The following is a 20,009-nucleotide window of genomic DNA, read 5'->3' on the forward strand; positions in this document are numbered from 1 at the left end:
ACCAACAATTACAAGCCATGCTAGTAAAAAACAGAACAAGCTTACTAACAATGACAACTTGAACATGTTGATCCTTAGCAGAATGCTCACTGACTGGGTCTCACTGACAAAATGTTACTATTAAGCAAGGTGTTAAAGAACCTTCCCTAAAGTTCCATTGTAACGCCTCACGTATGACAGTATTGCTTGCTTAGGTTTTGTCAGCAGAGTATAAGTTTGGCAGATACTACTAAGCCAGGCAAGTTTCTAGTACAGCCTTGCTAATGGATTATATGCTGAGGAGTAACTTAAGTAATTCTGGAAAGGCTCATCACCAGAAGAGTAGGCAACAAGTCATTTCTGATAAAAGCAACTCAAGGTAGATTTCAAAACAACCTGGACAGACTTACATGAACTGATGCAAAATGAAGTGAGCAGAACCAGGAGAACATTGTACAAAGTAACAGCAATAATATATGATGCTCAATTGTGAATGACTTTGCTGTTCTCAGCAATACAATGATCCAAGACAATTTCAAAGTACTCACTGTGAAAAATTGCTATCCACCTCGATAAAGAATTGACAGTCTGAATGCAGATCAAAGCATGTTTTTTTCCTTTGTGTCGATGTCTTTTTTCATATGACTAATATGGTAATATGTTTTGCATGATTGAACATATATAACCTATATCAAATTGCTTACTATCTCGAGAGGGGAAGTGAAAGAAGGAGAGAGAAAATTTCAAACTCAAAAATTTTTTAAAGTGAATGTTAAAAATTTTCTTTACATGTGATTGGGGGGTAACAAAACTACATCAGTAAAGGGAGTACTCACACTGACAAAAACATGAATCTTTTAAGTACTGAATTTCAGAAGACCCACAAAGTATTACAGATCAGCATAAAGTAATGTAGCATGGCTATTCAATAATACAAAAACTTTCCTAAAAGCATGGGGATGATAACATACAACAATCTTAAGTGGAGAGGTAATGTTTAGTTCTTAAAGTTGATGAGATAAGAAAAACAATGCCACATGCAACACAAACAGTAACTACTACTACATATTAAACTATGATCATCATATAAATTATTTATAAATAACCCAAATGAACACCACCATAATAAAAATTAAGGTAAAAAGAATCATGGGTCAGAAAATAAACCTCTCAAGGTATACACAAGTAACACTAGTCAGATTATTATTTTTCATGAACAAAAAGTCACTATGAAACCCAAAAGGTCTAATTACAGAGAAGGCTATAAAGAGCTTTGAATAGCAGAGGATTTCATATTTGATCCTGGAAGTGATAAGGAGACCCTGGAGTTTACTGAGTAGGAGGGATGACATGGTCAAACTTGTGCTTTAGAAAAATCACTTTTGACAGCCAAGTGGAGGATGGACTCGAGTGTCTATATAACTAAGGCAAAACCAACACATTTACAAAGCATTTCAAGTTATTGATCTTTTCCATGGTACAGCATTCTAAATTGTAAAAGGAAGCATAGGGGCAGCTAGGTGGCGCAGTGGATAGAACACCAGCCCTGAAGTCAGGAGGACCTGAGTTCAAATCTGGCCTCAGACCAAACACTTGACACTTACTAGCTGTGTGACCCTGGGCAAGTCACTTAACCCCAACTGCCCCCCAAAAAAAAGAAATGGGGCAGGTAAAAGCTCTCATGACAGTTCGGAGTGGAATTGGGTCCATGAGTGGTTGCTGTACTTACAGACTGGGTGAAATAGGGAAACCTAGTCTCCTTTCCACCAAAACCAAAACAAAACAACAACAACAACAAAAAAAAAAAAACCCTCTTCTCCACTACTCTACATCTCAAAACCCTTTGACATGAAATCTTCTCTCCCTTTACTTACTCTTAACTCTGAAGAGGTGGCCCTTTTCTCCAAGACCAATCTCTCTTATATCCTTTATCTCCTCCCCTTACCATTTATACTGGCAGACAACCTCCAAAATCATCCTCCCTTCTAATTTTCTATTTCTCCCTCTCTACTAATTCATTCTCTACTACCTACATATATGACCAGGTCTCCTCCATTCCTAAAAAATCAAGGCTTGAACCAATCATCTCTTCAAACTATTATCCTAAATCACTCCCTCCTTTTCACAGCCAAAATCCTAGAAAAAGACGTTTATGCTCACGTTATGCTGCTTTTATTTTCTCTCATTCACTTCTTAACCTCTTCAGCTTCCAATTTCCCTTAACTGAAACTGAAAACTTTCTCTAAAGTTTTTGTTGTTCAGTTGTTTTTCAGTTGTGTCTGACTCTTCTTGACCTCATTTGGGATTTTCTTGGCAAAGATACTGGAATGATTTGCCATTTCCTTCTCTAGCTCATTTGACAGACGAGGAAACTGAGGCAAAAGGGTTAAATGACTTGCCCAGGATCACACAGCTAGTGTCTGAGACCAGATGTGAACTCAGGAAGACTTATCTTCCTGATTCCAGGCCCCACACTCTATCCAGTGCACCATCTAGCTGCCCTCTCTCTAAAGTTACCAACTGACAAATCCAATGGCCTTTTCTCAATCTCTCTCATTCTCTCGGAAACATCTGACAACTGCTGATCATCCTTTCCTCTAGGAATACTCTTTTTTCTCTGGATTTTTGTAACTTGGCTTTCTTTTATTTCTCTTTCTACATGCCTCAGTTTCTTTTGCTGAATCATTATGAATGTCACATATCTTCAGACACATATGAAATGATCCTAAGGTTCTGTCCTAGACCCATTTCTCTCTCTACTCCCTACTTCTCCCTTTTCTCTCATGTTCAGTCTATGCAGATGACTCAGATTTATATATCTAGTACTAGTCTCTCAACTGAGTTCCAGTCTCACATCACTAATTGCCCATTGGATATTTCCCCTAATTACCTCAAACTCAACATATCCAAATTTCTATTCTCCTCCTCCTCCACTTCTGAACTTCCCTTTTTCCATCCTGGTCACTAATTTTCAGTTACCCAGGTTCCCAACTAGGGAGTCATGCTTAAGTCCGAATTCTCTTTTACCCTCCATATTTAATCATTTGCCAAGTCTCGCCTGGGACAATGGGGATTTAAATGGCTTGCCCAGAATCATGTAACCAGGGTGTGTCAGAAGATCAGAGACTTAGAGCTAGAATGAACCTTGGAAGCTACTGAGTCCAAATCCCTTAATTTACAGGTAAGGAAACTGAAGCACAAAGACATTAAGTGATTTGCCCATAGGTGTATAACTAGTAAGTATCAGAGACAGGAATTTGAGCACTGGTCTTAAGCAGCTGGATGGTACAGTGAACAGAATAATGGGGCGAGAGTCAGAAAGACCTGAGTAAAATTCTGGCCTCAAATCCAGCCTCAGATACTTACTAGCTGTGTGACTTTAGACAAGTCACTTAACTCTGTTTCCTCAACTTTTAAATGGGAATAATAATAGCATCTACCTCCCACAGTCGTTGTGAGGATCAAATGAAGTAATTTTGTAAAGCTTTGAGCACATAGTCGACAGAAGATAAATGATAGCTGCTATAACCTTTATTGTTATTATTGTTATTAGGTCTTCCTGACTCTAAGGTAGACTCTCCAGCCACTATCCCTTATCTTTCTCACTCTTCAAATTGGAAAATTTTTTTAAATCGCTATGACACAGCATGCTAGTTGTTATATTTTTGTAGCACTCATAAAATCTACTTCCAAACGTCCTTTTATTCATTTCAGGAAATGTATGCCTTGTGAGCAGTCACCATTCATTTCCCACATATTCCTCATAGTAATTTGGTCAAGTAGATAATCTAACTATGTGACCTTTTCCTGCTTTTAAAAATATAGAAGAGAGGCTTGATAAATAAAAAGCATCCCTCAGAATCAGTTAGACCTGGGTTCAAATTTAGTCTTTGAAACATACTGGCTATGTGATCTCAGGCAAGTCATTTACCTTCTCAGTACTCTAGGCAACTCTTTCAGAATATAAATTTGGGGCAGTTAGGTGGCCCAGTGGATACAGCACTGGCCCTGGAGTCAGGAGGACCTGAGTTCAAATCCTGTCTCAGATCAAACACTTGACACTTACTAGCTGTGTGACTCTGGGCAAGTCACTTAACCCCAACTGCCTCGCAAAAAAATATATATATATATATAAATTTTAGAAGAGTGGCTAATCTGCACTGGTAGTGGGAGTTTCCTTTCAGTGAGTTCTCTATATCAATAAAATAACAAGTCTGACCCCTCAAAAAAAATCCAAATAAACAAGTATTGAAAGTTTTAATTTAATTTAGGATACTTCATTTGGATGTTTAAAAGGCCACAGAGATTACGCTGAGTTCACCAAATGAAATGCTACCATAGAAATGGTTTTTAAAGAAGGGTTTACTGAACAAAAGCAGGTCTTGATTTTCATGGTGCAGGAAAAGTTCATTTGAAGGGCACTCAACCAACATTTTTCCCACAGTGAACGTCAAAGGTGGAGAATTCTGCACTCAAAAACCAGATGGTCTGAATCTTTTAAACACAATGAAAGTTTCTGGACACTCTCTTCCCACAGCATCTATACTTAAACTGTCCTAATCTTCAATTGGTAATCAAATAATTTCTGCTAGAGAATTAGCAGATAAGGTTTAAAGAGTAATCCTTCCCAGAAATATATGCATTTTAAAAAGGAACTATAGAAGATGGAAAAGTCAAAGAACCAGGCTGGCTGACTTTGCTTCTCTAAGAGATGACTTAACATTCTTCACACCCAACAATGGGTTAACTGTGAACCCTATCATTCCTCTCACTTGACACAGGATCCCTAACCTAGAACCACATTGGGGAGAAATATTTACATTGTTTACTGGTGTATTAATTTTTTTTTTTTACTTAGGAGTTTCCTTTGTGCCTCCAATGCACAAATATAAAAGTATGCTATGAAAATAAATCCCACCCCCTTTATACAACTCTCATCCCCTATCTCCCACTGACCCTCATTCTCATCTTCTGCAACCCTACTCCACACCCCCAAGTCCCACTCTAGATTTACCTTCCTCTTCCACTATGTTCTCTGCTTGATATACTATTAATAAATTTGTTTTTATTTGAAACTTTTCCCTTTCTTATTCCCGCTATTTTCTTTTCTTTTCTTTTTTTTTTTTTGGCTAGGCAGTGGTGTTAAGTGACTTGCCCAGGGTCACACACCTAGTACATGTTATGTGTCTGAGGTTGGATTTGAACTCAGGTCCTCCTGAATCTAGGGCCGGTGCTCTATCCACTGTGCCACCTAGCTGCCCCAAATTCCTGCTATTTTCTAGCTCTCACTAAGAGTTGCCACAAGTCTGTTGACATTGCATCCCTGGCCACCCACCCATTCTAAAGCTGTTGTAATCTCCTTGTTCCTCCAATATCCACTTTCAGACTCTTCCTCTATCATCATCATTCAGGAACCTCTCCTTTTAGGTTCATTCAGACCACAATTTATCATCCAATCATGATTCCAGTAGCTGTTATTTAATGACTCCTATGACATTCTCCATCCTTCCTCAATGAATTCAGTGCCTGGATCATAGTTTCTCTCTGCATTCCAACTTGTGCCCTCATTCTAGGGAACTTCAACACACACTGATAATTCTCAAACACCTTAACTATTTCTAGTTCATTCTCATGACTTCCACTGCAACTCATCTACACAGAGATCATCATATCAATACTTATAAGTGTTCTAATTCCATGCTCATGAACTCTGAAATTCCTTTATCTACTCTGCCTTTTATCAATCTATCTTTCTCTCTGGTTTACAACCCCTTTTCCTGTTCTTCAGCCTCACTATGACCTCTAATCTCTCCATTCAAAGTACTTTCCAGGCCATTTCTCCATGCACTGGTTAAACTCTTCTTTCTATCTTGAATTATTGGGGAATTCATTTAACTTTATAGTATTTGCTACCCTAATGTAGGCTTTCATCATCTCACAACAGCCTTCTAGTTGGTCTCCCACCCTCAAGTCTCTCCCACTTCAATCCATCCTCCACTCGGCTGCCAAAGTGATTTCCCTAAAGCACAGGCCTGATGATGTCAATTCTTCCCCCATGAAACTTCCACCCAGGAAAAAGGGTGGGAGAGGGGGGGAAGGACCAATGGCAGCTGCTTCTTGTTGTACCTTCAGGATCAAATATAGAATCCTTTTGACATTTAAAACCCTTAACAACCTCACCCTTTTCTATCTCTCTTGCCTACTTTCACTTCACTCCCTTCCATGTGTTCTACAATCCAGTGACACCGTCTTCTTCTAATTCCTTGAACACAACAATCCATTTCCCAACTCTGCTCCTTCTCACTGCTGTGCTCCATACCTGGAATGCTCTCACTTCTCATCTTAGCTTCTTTAATTTCCTGGTTTCCTTCAAGATTTATCTCAAGTGCCACCCTTTGCAGGGAGGCCTTTCCTGATTCCCTCTACCATCTGTTGCTGCTGCCCTTCCCTGAGATTACCTTCCATTTAGACTGTATATACCTTGTATGTATAATTTTTTGCATGTTGTTTCCCCCAATAAAATTGAGCTGATTAAAGGTGGGACCTGTTCTTGCCTTTCTTTGTATCCTCATAGCTTAGTAAAGTGCCTAGAATATGGTAAGCACTTAATAAATACTTGGTGACTGACTGCTGAGTAAACTAGCATCTACGACTTTTAAGCTGTTGTAAAAAAAGGAGCAAAGTAGAAAAAAATGGGGAACTTGTAAAAACAGAATATAAATATGGAGTAGTTAGAAAAATGCCAAACAAACATTTGTCAAATAAAAGAAAGATTATGTTGAGATTTACATTTTCTGACATGTCAGTAAATTTGAGTCACTTTTAAAGTATCATGTAAATTAATCAATGAATAAGTACTTAAGTGCCCACTATGTACCAGGTACTGTAATAGGACCTGAAGATACAAAAAGTAAAAATTGAAACTATTCCTGCCCTGACGGAGTTTATATTATTTTAGAAGATACAATGTGTACTAATCTTCCCTGGCCCTCCATTTCCTGATATATAAAATGAGGGGACCATATTACATATTACATTGCCTTTGAGGTTCCTTCTAGGGCTAGAAAAGATCAGCCACTTTTCAAACATGGAAACACAAATTATGAAAGATAACTTGAAAAAATGCTCCAACTCACAAATAATCAAAGAGATTCAAATTGAGGTATCTTAGAAATACCAATTCATACCCATCAAACTGCCAAAACCAATTAAAAGCAATGAAACTCAATGCTGGCAGGGTTGTGGAGGAATATAGACATTCAGTCATGCTAGCAGACTTAAATTTTGTATTTTTTGAAATTCAAATCTTTTTGAATTTCTTTTTGAAATTCAAATCTTTTTGAAAAACCCACGGTTGTATACATTAAAGTTCAAAAATCATCTTAAAACTAATAATTTGACTATTAATATGTGGTAATAAAAACAGCCAAAAAGGGCTATCTTTATTCATAGATTTTTGTAGCAACATTACATGTAATTGCAAAAGAAAATAACAAAACTTAAAACAAGAGAACTATCAAGTAAATTGTGGAACATTAACAAAAAATGAAATACCATAATGTAATTAAAACTGACAAATGTGATGCATACAGACAACTCTGTAAAGGCTTTTATAATGCAAAGCAAAAAAAAAAAGCAGAACTAGAAGAATGGAGGACACATCAACTATTACCATATAAGAAGAAAATGAATGTTGTGAAATTATAAAGAACAAGCCTGGCTCCAAAGATATGAGATGACACCTCCTTCCTCTCCTTTGCAGATATGAGGAGGTAGAACATTACAAATAATGTCAGATTTTTTTTCAACATATTAATCGGTTTTGCTAAATTTTTTTCTCATTAAAAAAAGTTGTCATATAAGATGACTCTGGAAGGAGAGTGGGAAAGGATACATAGAGAGATCTGAGTGATATAAAAACAAAATGTATCAATAAAAATATATTTTTAAAAATAAAGAAAAAATTTCAGGGTCACATTACATCAACTTAAGAAAACATTTTTTTTCTTAAAACCTTTAGGAAAACTGTAAAAAAACTGATAATGTAAATTACAAATGAATATAAAAATCTAAGACTGTCCTACACACAGATTAACATACCTATTTAATAGAAGAAGTTAAGCAGGATCTCCCACCTGGAAAACTGTTAGCAAGTAATTTATTACATTGTACTTTTAAAATGTATCAATCAGAATGTTCACTGATTCAAACTGGCCAGATATTCTCACCAATGGCCAACCAACTGCCACCTATGGTGCCAGGCAAGCCAGTCTGGATGAAGCAGCAAAACACTCTAAAGGAAAGACAGGAGGTAGCCTGTACCAACTGAATCCAACCAACACCACCAACACCTTCCTGCAGAGGGGGGTGTGTGTGCATTTGTGTGCACACACAGATGTACACACACTTAGCTAACCATAAGATCCCACTGTAAGTTTTAAAGCTAGTGCTCACCATGCAAAGATAACAATTATTTTTATAAGTCTCAAAGACTATCATTTTTAAAGAGAAATACATTATAAAGAAGAGGAAGACTATGATATATAAGTAGACAAAATATCGTGCTGTATATCTGGTTCCCCCACTTACTAGCTAGATAAGCTTGGATGTCAATATGCTTAAGCAAAGGAATTGGCCTTGATGACCTTTAAGTTTGCTTCTAGTTCTAAGAGTCTACAATTCTAAATCACAAAGAAGTAATTTATTAAGAAGGACCTTCATTGTTCAAGCTGTTTTGAAAATGTAATGACGTGTTACTAAAGTTTAAAATTTTTAAAAATTAAATGAAAGTAAAAGAAAGTGACAACTTAAGTGAGTACAATTCAAAACAAAAGTTGTTTCTGACAGAAAAGGACAATTAGGAGCTAAGGTACAAATTCAGCACGTTAACCCATATAATAAATACTGGCACTGGAAAACTCCAGTGTTTATACTTGGTGTGTCTATATTTGATTTTCACATTTAATTTATGCACTTATCTAAATCCTGCCCACATGCCATTAGTAGATGCTGTGTAACAAGCTGTGTTATACACTGTGTCAATCTGTAATTGCCCCCTGCTGATTCACTCATTGAAATAATTGGACAAACAATGTATCTTATCCAATTAGCTCATTTGTTATGATAAGTTCACTCAATTCTTCATAGTAAAGGAAATAAAAATGTAATTTTTTATAACAATTTTTATTTGGAGGCATAATGCACTATTTTACAGTCACTGAATATAAAATGCTTTAGAGACAATCATTTCAGAAAAAAGGAAACATTAAGCAGGTAAAATGAGATTTTTAGTATTTAATAGTTGTAATAGTGCTTATCCTGGAAAAACTTTTTTTTTTCCCTTTAACCAAATTTTAAAAGGCACTTAAAAAAAACTTAAATGAGGATCATGGGTGTTATGTTGAGTGATATGGACTGTTCATTGCTATCCTATTTAAGATTTCAATACATTTCTAAACCAGTTTTAAGTCACTGTGTTTTTTCCACATAAACAATCATGAGGTAACTAGCAACATGTGACATTCACCTTTTTATATTTGCAAGAAATTCACTCACAAACAGAGTATCATTAGTTATGGTCATACTATGTCAATACCTGGGAAAATAATTGAGTTTCCCCCCCATAAATTCCTTCCAAATGCTTAAAAAATGAACAAAGCAAAAATCCAGTTTTCAAACATGAAATAGATTTTACTTTTTTTTGAGAAGTATAAATATAGGCTTACTTTAAAAAAATTATATTGTCCAAATCAATTCCTGTTTATATTCCTGTGCTATTCTAAAGAGGTAAGTCAAATAACATGCACTATTTTCCCCTTGTTTCATCTTCTCCCTTAAAGATATTAAAAGTTACTTTTAGTACAAGATATGAACTTCTATTCCTATACTAATTTTTAAAAATAGCCAAGGATAATGAAGGAGGCAGCTTTAGTAAAGAAGACTAATTCATTAAATAAGGAGGCCAAAAAAGGCATTAGAGACATACAGTCCTATAACCTTTTTTCAGGAGAGGAAACTGAGGGCCAGAAGAGTTGAGGGTCCAAGATCATACAAATGGTACCAAACTAAGCTCAGTTTCAAACCCCTATCTCCTGACTTTAAAAGCAAATGAAGTAAGAGTGAAGACAAGTATTTATTAAGTGTTTATTAAACGCAAGGCATTGTGTTGGAGATATAAAGAACGGAACTATCTGTACCCAGAAGGAAGTTAAAGTCACATAATATAAATTAAGCATCTCAATATACCATCACATAATCTAATTTAGTAACATGCCCACAAAGAAACCATTGTTGGTGGTCTTCACATTTTGCTAACACGTCAGAATTCTTCATTCATAATCCTAAATTATTGCATTCATACTTCCCTCTTATTATTTATACTTTCTATTTTAACAAACTGAAATCAGAGATCAAGGTTTAAGTACATTTATGGATTGAAGTAGACATTTAATTTTAAATTACTTCTGGTGACTGACAAAATATCTCTTCTTCCTGAAAGGTAATTTCTTAATAACGTAACTGGCAGTTGGGCTAACCACAGGCAAACAATGAAGTAGAGTAAGTTTGTTTTTTAGTTTCCTTCCCCCACTGTTTTCCTCTTTTTAATGCTACTTCCTGATGCCCGGTATTCCCTTAAGGCTGCTTGAGTTCCCACTAAAGGACTTCACTTTTTGAGCTTTCCCTACCTAGCAAAAAAAAGGTTTCATTCCTTTTCCAGACTACACCCCCAAATATTTACCTATCCTACAAATCATTTTGACCTAGTCTGATAACCCAATCCATATGAATGTGATATTAAGTGCTAGCCAGTTTTTATGTATTACTCCTTCCTTAAGTTATCTTTCAATTTTAACTGAGATTTTCTAGATAGAATGTCTTAACAAATAGGTAGCCTAATGCAACTGAAAGTTTGGCTACTCTTAGACCAAGATTCTTTGTCCCAGTTCCTTCACTACCTAACTATATATAATTTCTGGCAAATCACTTCATTTCTTTGTATCTTCATTTTTGAATTTGTAAAATAGGTATCAAAAGATTTATAGCTAGAAAATGCCTTTCCCACAGACCGTACAGTCCAAAACCTTTATTTTAAAGAGGAAGAAAATAAGGCTCAAGGAAGTTGAGTAATTTGTCTAAGTAAGGGGAAGAGCTAGGTTACACTCAGGTCCTATAACTCCAAATACAGTCTTTCAAACTATACCATAACACCAATGAGGTAGGATAACTGACTTCAGAATTCCTGAGAAGATAAAATGAAATCAGTAAAAAGCTATACACATCCTAAGCATTTATTATTGGTAATTCGTATTAGTAGCTCAAATAATTAGTATTTCTGGCACTATGGTAGGCTATACATATATTTTGGGGTAGACTGGCCTTTGCTTGCCCCTGAATTCACATTTTATAGGGAACCAGCTACTTTACCCATGCATCAGAGGGGTCTTCGAAGTTTTAAACTGCTAAATTTTAAAAGTTCAACTGCTGTGCAAATCTATACTTCAGACTGCTACTGGAGAAACTTTCAGAATTCACTCCTTTAAAATTTACATGATATCTTCCTTAAGTCACGTGACAACCCTAGTTTCCTGAAATGAGCAGGAAAATAGAAACAGTAATTTGAACTACATGTATTTACCATTAAATGACACTAGTTTGAATGAAACAAATGGAAGTTGTCAATATATTTAAATACTTTCAAAATACTCATGGAATTAAATAATCTTATGACTACAAATTCAAAATGACAATATATACTGACATATAACCATTACAGGATTAGTTATTGTAATTGTAGCTATAGTGAAATATTTCATTGAAACCATTAGCTAAAATGGAACTACTCAATTATGTAAGAATTTCATTTATTCAGACCATCATTTTTCTCCTCTTAAGTGGTTATAATTGCAATCATCAACCATGATTCTAGGGGATTTGTGATGAAAAATGCTACCTACTAATTGTCAAAAAGGTAATAGAATCAATATGCAGAATGAGATATGCATGGCTTGACTACACGTATTTATGGTGAAGGTTTTGTTTTTGTTTTTTATTTCTCAGTGGGGGTGATGGTGAGAGGAGTGAAAGGGAGAGAAAATAAATTACCCGTTAATTTTAAAAATAAAATTTAAAAATTAAATAGATCCTTATTTCTCATAAGCAGTCAAGAAGTGGTTTTCTTCTACTCCAACAGCTTATTACTAATACAAATACCAAATCTACTTTTTCTACTCTGACTTATTACTTTGTCATTAGGCCTTTACCTCAAAGGAATTTCTTTATCCACTATTCCTTATTGTTTCTATATTCTAAACATGGAAAAAGCTAACCTTATTTTTCTGCTATAATTATTCTCAACTCTTTTTGTTCTTTCCTATCACTAGTAGAGATACTCTATTACATAGCTAATCTTCTTCAATATCAACATGAACTAACACTTATCAATGCCATAAAAATTATTCTTATATGGAAGTAGTCATTCTAGTTTTATCAACAAGCCTTTCTACCAAACTCCACAATTTCATGTTCAAAATTCTGAACCATTTCTTCTCTTAACTCTAAATTTTAAATCATCTCTCATTTTAATTTATTTTTTTTACTACTCACTTCTTGAGTTTCTCCCATTTGGCAGGTCCTAAAACTTGCTAACAAAATAATTTCTACTGTAACTGCTCTAATTACTCCCCCATTTGAAGATTCTTTACTACTCTCCTTTTGCGTTATGCAATGACTTGCTAGCCTTCAAAACCAATACACCACCATTTGCTTATAACATCTGAACAAATTGTAATTTAAATACTAAAAAACCTTGAAACATTTTAAAGCACTCAATAATACTTCAATGTATCAAAGTTTTTAAAAGCTGGTTTCCCTCAACCATCTTTGGAAAATCAAACTTTTACCCACAAAAATAAAATATATATGAAGTAACAGAAAATTTAATCTTCAAACTTCATTAGTTGACTACAAATAAAATACAAAATCAATTTTTATTATTGATAAATAACAGCAGATGTAAGGTTAGCTTTTTCTTTTTAGAACAATTCAGTTTTGTTATTCCATTTAAAATGCTGAGAATTTATTCACAATATTTATTGGTTTACATGAAATGAGTTTTAAAATTTATATATTAATCATCTACTGAAAAAATTCACATTTTCAAAAAAAGTGAATTCTCTTCAACAGATATACTTCCGTATGAGTTAAAAAGAGGGCAAATATCTATTTCAATTTATAACATTCTCCAGAATGATATACTGTAGGCAAGGCACTCTGCAAACTTTAAAGCACTATATAATGAGTTGTTATAATTATTAGAAATGTTCCTCCAAGATCCCAAATGAGTAAATAGCCAGGTAAAAATCATCTTAAAATGGGGATAATAAATTACTTGCAAGTGGCTATTTCCAAAAGTTGTGAGAAACAAATGAGACAATGTAGGTAAGGCACTTTGTAAACCTTAAAGCCTACATGAATGTAAATTATTATTATTTCCTGAAATCAATTATTCAAATTACTCTTTTGTTTAAAGATAGATGCATAAAACAAGGACTTCATGGCAGTCTACAAGGAAAGGCCAGAATTTGTAAAATCTGAAGACTTTTTGAACTGCTTTCTCAAAACAACCTTGAGATTAGGCCGGGTGATATACCTTAGGAATTGTTTCCCATTCTTCTACACTGAAAAAACAATCTGAAGGTTAGTGTGGGTGTGAAGAGCTGCAGAATATGGATATAGAAGCTCTACTTCCTTTAGAATGCATTTTATTGTCTTGTTTCTAAACTATAATGTAACCAGTGAAACACATATACTGCATTGAAGAAATACTAAAAAGAATTTTAATGTATGCTTTCTATAGTGAGTAAAATGCTAGTGCAACATTAAGGCTTTTCTTTTGCTTGTTTTTTTGGCAATAAACTATATCATTTCAAAAACAAAGTTTCTTCTATTAGCTAAATATACATTAACTAAACTAACTATTAGAAATTTCGAGATTTTGGGAGATCATTTCGTACAATCTTCAGCCTTCAAATAATATAACATGGCTTCTAAAAGGATTCTTTTGTATGTATCTGTTGACTAAGAATTGTAGTGTTATTAAAAGCAGGAGTAAATAAATACAGCATAGCATGCTAAACAGAAATTGAAAGCTAGTTCAACATAAGAAATATTTTTTTAAATTATTAAGCCAGTTCCACTTTTAACCAAATTAATTGATTTAAACTTAAATCTTAAACTACTTACCCAATTTTTGTCTTCTCTTTTAACTTGGTTGAGGAACAAGTTTTTGTTTTCTTGCTTTCCTTGTCTTTTGGCTTAGATTTCATTCTTCTACCTTTTTTTTCTTCCTTTCCTTCAGCTGAAACACTAGGAAAGTTTTCAGGGCTCATTACTCGAGGAATGTTTCGTTCCCCTCGTTCCTTTGCTTTCGCTATTGCTTCTGATATAATACGATTAGCTTTTTCTTGCTTGCTTTCTGATTCCACCTTTCTTTTCTGCTTCTTCTCAGACATGGCTCTCACCTGGGTATTCTGTAACTTAGCATATGTCCCAGATCCATCAGTTTTCTTAGAGGAAGGAGGCTGGAAAAAAAAAAAAAAACAAAATATATTTTACAGAAGATAAGTACATCTAAAGTCATTCCCATAAACATCTGGAACTAGAAAATTCTGCTTACCTAGTAAAGCTGAGTTACATAAGCAAATATGTAAGTGAAGTAAACAAATCTAAGAATATTAAGACATTTTGTTTGACCAAAAAGTACAGTAGGTTCAAAACAAACAGAACTGTGACTTTTAAATTAGTACTGACTGCATACCAAAAACAAAACAAAACAAAAAAACCCCAACAACTAGATGGAACAGATTCATTGAAATTTTCATAGCATTCTTGGCCACCTTGGTAATTGACTACATCAAATCTTAATCTTGTAAATATTTTTGTGCATTTGGAATAAAACTCTTTCCCCTCCTTTTTGAACATGTGGACTACAAAACTAATACAAATATGTAAATTATTACCTAAATTTAGAACTGTTAGCTATAAAATTTATTAGTGAATTTATAAAAAAAAATCTTTTTTTTATAAGTAAATACAATCTGGGATCATTTGTATATATATGTATAATCTCATCAAATGTCAGTTAGCAAATATATTTAGTACCTTACATAAAACTGAAAAACTTTTAGTTCTATGAGTTTACCTGTTCATTTTTTTCCTATTCAAACAATTGTAGAGAAAATTAAATTGTACATTAATAGATAGTTCTACATGAAAAGGACTAATGTTTTTGAAATATCAAAGAAGGTAATATATAATGCAAGTTTTTAAAAAGGAATGGAAAGAATTTCTTCTTCAAACACACATGCACACAAACAAAATACAGAACAGATCACAGCTTTGCTATTTTCTCACCCGTAAACATGCCTCTGACTACAGCAAAGGGAAAAACCACCAGGAATTTCCAAACACATTTTCAGGCAAAATCCAGTATACTTCACTGGATACATTTTCTATACGTGCCTCATCAAAGGCTTCACAGCAGTGCTGCAGCACTGGGAAAGGAGGCAGGGTTTAGGCTCACTCACTAAATACCACCTTAAGGCCTACAGGCTATAACAAATAACCAAGACTCGAGAAAACAGCAACAAGCTCAAGATGGCGATGCAGTACGACTCCCGCAGCAGCAGCCAGTAATAAGGAAGGTTATTCAATCCCATTAGCCTTTTAGCCCAAAGAACCCCTCCTCCTCCCACTCAGTCAGGCTTTCACTTACCCTTCCTCTTGGCCTCTTCACTGAAGACATTTTTGGCGTCAGACAAAGGCTTGCCCTCTGCTTTTTCACCACCCCAGGCAGTGCTCAAGAGAAAAGCATTGAAAGAAGATTCCTAAATGGCCTATTTAGCAAGCTGCAACCAAGATATGAACAACCCTCCACAAATACACATTGTGATTTATCAACATATTTCTTCCTTGACAAGAATATATCCACTGTTTAGCCTACTCAGGTATGACAAAGACTGTCAACCTCTCCTAAAGAGCTGAGTTTCCACAAAAGCTGTAAGCAGATAGCCAGATTCCAACAAAGCACAGAAAGAAATGAATGCACAAAGCATCAAAATGCATCAGCATGAATATTAGAGATGTCGTTAAAAATACTGACTCCTTCTGCAGAAGTAGGCCAGCAGATGGTGCTACCAGTTATTATTCCATTAGACTCTGCAATTTAACCCCCAATGGACTGCTCTTCCCTACATGTGGCAGGGTTGTTAACTCTTACCCTGCCACTTCACTCCTTCTGTATTTTTTTTAAATTTCAAAGAAAACACTGACAATAAAAAACTACAAAACTTAAAACTATGATATGACCTAACATGCTATATATGTACATGCATATAGAAACATATACATGTCCACACACATATATACATACATACACACAGATCTATACAATTTCTAGCAAAGAAACAAAAATATTTATGATATAAAAATACTTTAGGATGATCAATGGGTTATGGGATTAGTCCACGAAATAATCATATAAGAAGTTGGAGATCTCTTTGAAAAAGGAGAGAAAAAAGGTTTTATAGGTTCTTCTTTTTAAAATGCATTACACTTTAAATTTTTAAAAAATCATTAGTGTAGGTATCTACATTTAAACTCACAAATATAATCTGATATTTCAGCTTAACACACCATAAAAAAGAATCAAATACAAAGGCTTCTAAGTTTTAATTTTTAATAAAAACAATACTTATTATTTAAAATCCCTTAATTTGAAGATTACCAATAAATTCATCTTGTCATTAAAAATCACAACAAATTCAAATTCCTTTTATACCATTACACTATACACCAAATAAAGTTTAGTGCTAAGCTTTTCAAGTATGGTCTTAAATTTGTTTTCTTAAAAGGCATGGCAATTATATAAATGCTAGGTGTAAAAACAGCAAATTTAACTTTAAAAAATTTATAAAAGCACCTACTATGTGCCAGGTGCACTGTGCTAGCTGTTGGATGCTGAAAATTTCTTTCATCATTTTGGGAAATGTTTTCATATAAAGTGTATCACTAAAATTATATTTTATTATTTTAGTTCCAGTTCAAAAGATCAACTCTGCTGCTCTTGGCTAGTTATTTGACTTTACCTTAGTTTTTTACTTTGGTTTTCTAAGTTGTAAAACAGAAAAAATATTACTGCTTTGCATGAGATTATGTGAAGAATAATTACTGTAAAGGGCTTGTAGAATCAACCACCTAATCTAAGAGAAATCCCATTGTTAATAACACAAAAACTTCCTATCAGAAGATAAACATTGAATTGACATAGCCTAACTAAATGTGGACTACTTATAGAAATCATTGATAAAAGGAGCATTGGCATGGTCAGAAAAGCCCCTATTTGTATAACAGGATCAGTTGGAATATATCCAATTTGCTTTTTGGCAAAAAAAAAAAAAAAAAAGTCCTTGGGCATGATATTTCATGAATTTTCATGTCTAACTAGTGACTATACTCACAGGTACCAGTTCTAGGTTGATTGATTTCGGTACCTAATAAAAACTATTTTTTTTTTACCCTCTTCACACTCTCTTCTCATCCTGGCTTTCCCTTTAGTCTCATAGAAAAGAAATCTCACCATCTCCCACAATCTCCAAATCAATGGGAGAAATGTTTTGGTTCTCTACTCATAGTCCCCAGTCTCATGCTAATTTTCCCAATAGCATACCTTCAGTCACCAATTACTTCCTACATTTGATCTTCAAACTATTCACCTTTACTACTCAGTATATTCCTCCCTAGACCCACTCTTTCTCAAAACTTTCCTTTTTTTCTGTTGAAGGTACCACCATTCTCAGAGTCAGTCAGATTTGTAAACTTGAAATCATCCCACACTTCCTTCTCACTCATTGCTCCCTTTTATTTTATCAATTGTCAAACCTTGTCATTTCTAACTCCACAACATCCCTTGCACTATTTCCTTCTCTCCTTAGAAACTGATATAGACACCATCTTAGGTCAGTCCCTCATTTCTAACTATAGCCACAATCTCCTAAAATGAATCCCAGCTTCTAGTCTCTGCCCTCTCTAACATATTCTCTACACAACTTTTGGAATAATCATCTCAAAGCACAAGTCCGGCCATGTCACCTCCATGCTCAAAACCTTCAGTCAGTCAGCAAATAAGCATTTAATAAGTGGTTACTATTTGCCAGGCACTGTGCTAAGTGCCAGAGATACAAAGAAAGACAAAATACAAAAGCCACCCCTTCTTTCAACATGAAAAATAACTATATATACAAGATATATACAGGATAGATGGAAAGTAATGTCAGAGAAAAGTACCCCCCTGCCCCATCTTCCCAGGACAGAGGGAAGGGGAGGCAAGGAAAGAATAAGAAAAGTCTCTTGCAGAAAAGTGAGATTTTAGGTGAGTCCTGAAGGAAGCCAGAGCAATTAGAAAACAGAAGTGATAAGGAAGAGTATTTGAGGTACTAAGGACAGCGAGCAAAAAAGCAGAGTCAGAAGACAGAACATCAAGTGGGCCAGTGTCACTGTATCACAGACTGAGGAGGAGAATAAAGAATAAAAAGAATGGAAAAGTAGGAAAAGAATAGGTTGCAAAGGGCTTTACATGACAAACAGTATTCTATATTTGATTCTGAATGTAATAGGGAACCATTGAAGTTTACTGAGTAGAGAGGAGACAATCATTCCTGCACTTTAGGAAAATCATTTTGCATCTGAATAGAGGACAGATTGGAATGGAGAGAGACTTGAAGTAGGAAGGTCAATCAAAGGCTCTTCAATAGTAAAGGCACCAAGTAATGAATGAGGCCTTGTACCAGATTGGCAATTGTGTGAGTGGAGAGAAGGGGACACATATGAAACAAGTTATGAAGGTAGAAGACAACAAAGATTTACAAAAGTTTGGATCTGTGGGGTGAGAAGCTGAGAATAAGACTAGCTGACTGGGAAGATAATAGTGCCTTTGACAGTAATAGAAAAGTTGGGAAGAAGGTATTTTGGGTTGGGTGGAGTGGAGAAATACAAGCTCTTCAGCATGGCCCTTTCACAACCTGGCTCCAATCTATTTTTTTGGGTTTACTGAATCTCACCCTCTTCTCCCTTTTCCCACAGAGTTTGTTACAGTCAAATAGGACAACTTCCAACAACTTGACTTACTGCTACCTGGACCTGGCACTACATTTTTTTGCTTCTGTGCCTTTATACTGGCTGTCTCCCAAGCACTCCCTCCTTACCTCCAATTCTTAGAATCCTTAGCTTCTTTCAAGCCTCAAAATGAGTAAACAGCTACCTGAATAGGAGGCAGACCACCCAACTCCCATATACCTACTCTGGTAAGATACTCAAGTTCACAACAAACTGAAAAATGACCAAGAAATCCATTAAAAAACTACAATATGTGACTTCTTCCATCCCAGAATTGCATAAAAAGTCAACTATCCATGGGTAATAGGAAAGGGAGGGGCTCCTGTCACCATTAGTATCATTACAGGGTAGACTCCCAGTACAACCAAAAGCTGGACACGTATAGCTTGTAAGGCTGTGTCTAGAAGCAAAAAGAGTGGAGGGAGACCTTAAGAATAGCCTAGGGAGTAGCAGCTGGCAGTAACCAATACGGTGCCATAGTACTCAGACTATGATAGCTCAGATACAGAAGCTCCATGGATCTTAACACTGTCTTGAGAGCCCACGGAGGACCTTGAAGATTCAGAGCTTGGAACCTTAAAGATACAGGTAGGTGGTCCTAACCCCAGGAGATGGAGGTCAGTGCAGGAACCCAAGGGATCCAGGGCAAGAACAAGAAAAGTCAATTGACACACCTAAAAATGAAGCAGGAATGAAACATGAAGAAACCCGGGGGACCCAGGGCAAGAACAAGTGGGGTTAATCAAGCCATCTAAAAAAGAAACAGGGAATGGAGTGTGGCCCTGACACAAAACTACGATTCAGGAATGAGAGCTGGAAAGACAAAAACAAAACAAAACAAAATACAAAGCAAAACAAAA

The 20,009-nt window shown here is 35.2% G+C and overlaps 1 protein-coding gene across 10 annotated transcripts in view; it reads right to left on the reverse strand.

The window, feature by feature from the left end:
* Positions 1-20,009, reverse strand: part of CHD9 (chromodomain helicase DNA binding protein 9) — a 247,294-nt gene that overhangs the window by 115,460 nt on the left and 111,825 nt on the right. For 6 of the 10 annotated variants that reach the window (XM_027869724.1, XM_027869722.1, XM_027869720.1 and 3 more), the window contains one exon: positions 14,221-14,558. In XM_027869724.1, the coding sequence (XP_027725525.1) occupies positions 14,221-14,558 (338 nt within the window). Of the gene's footprint in view, positions 1-14,220; positions 14,559-14,653; positions 14,676-15,390; positions 15,643-15,751; positions 16,061-20,009 lie in introns of those variants that run through there. The other 4 variants (XM_027869726.1, XM_027869725.1, XM_027869728.1 and 1 more) reach the window with 3 other exon arrangements.

Source organism: Vombatus ursinus, unplaced genomic scaffold (assembly GCF_900497805.2).
Source record: "Vombatus ursinus unplaced genomic scaffold, bare-nosed wombat genome assembly UNPS02014793.1, whole genome shotgun sequence".
Classification (NCBI taxonomy): domain Eukaryota; kingdom Metazoa; phylum Chordata; class Mammalia; order Diprotodontia; family Vombatidae; genus Vombatus; species Vombatus ursinus.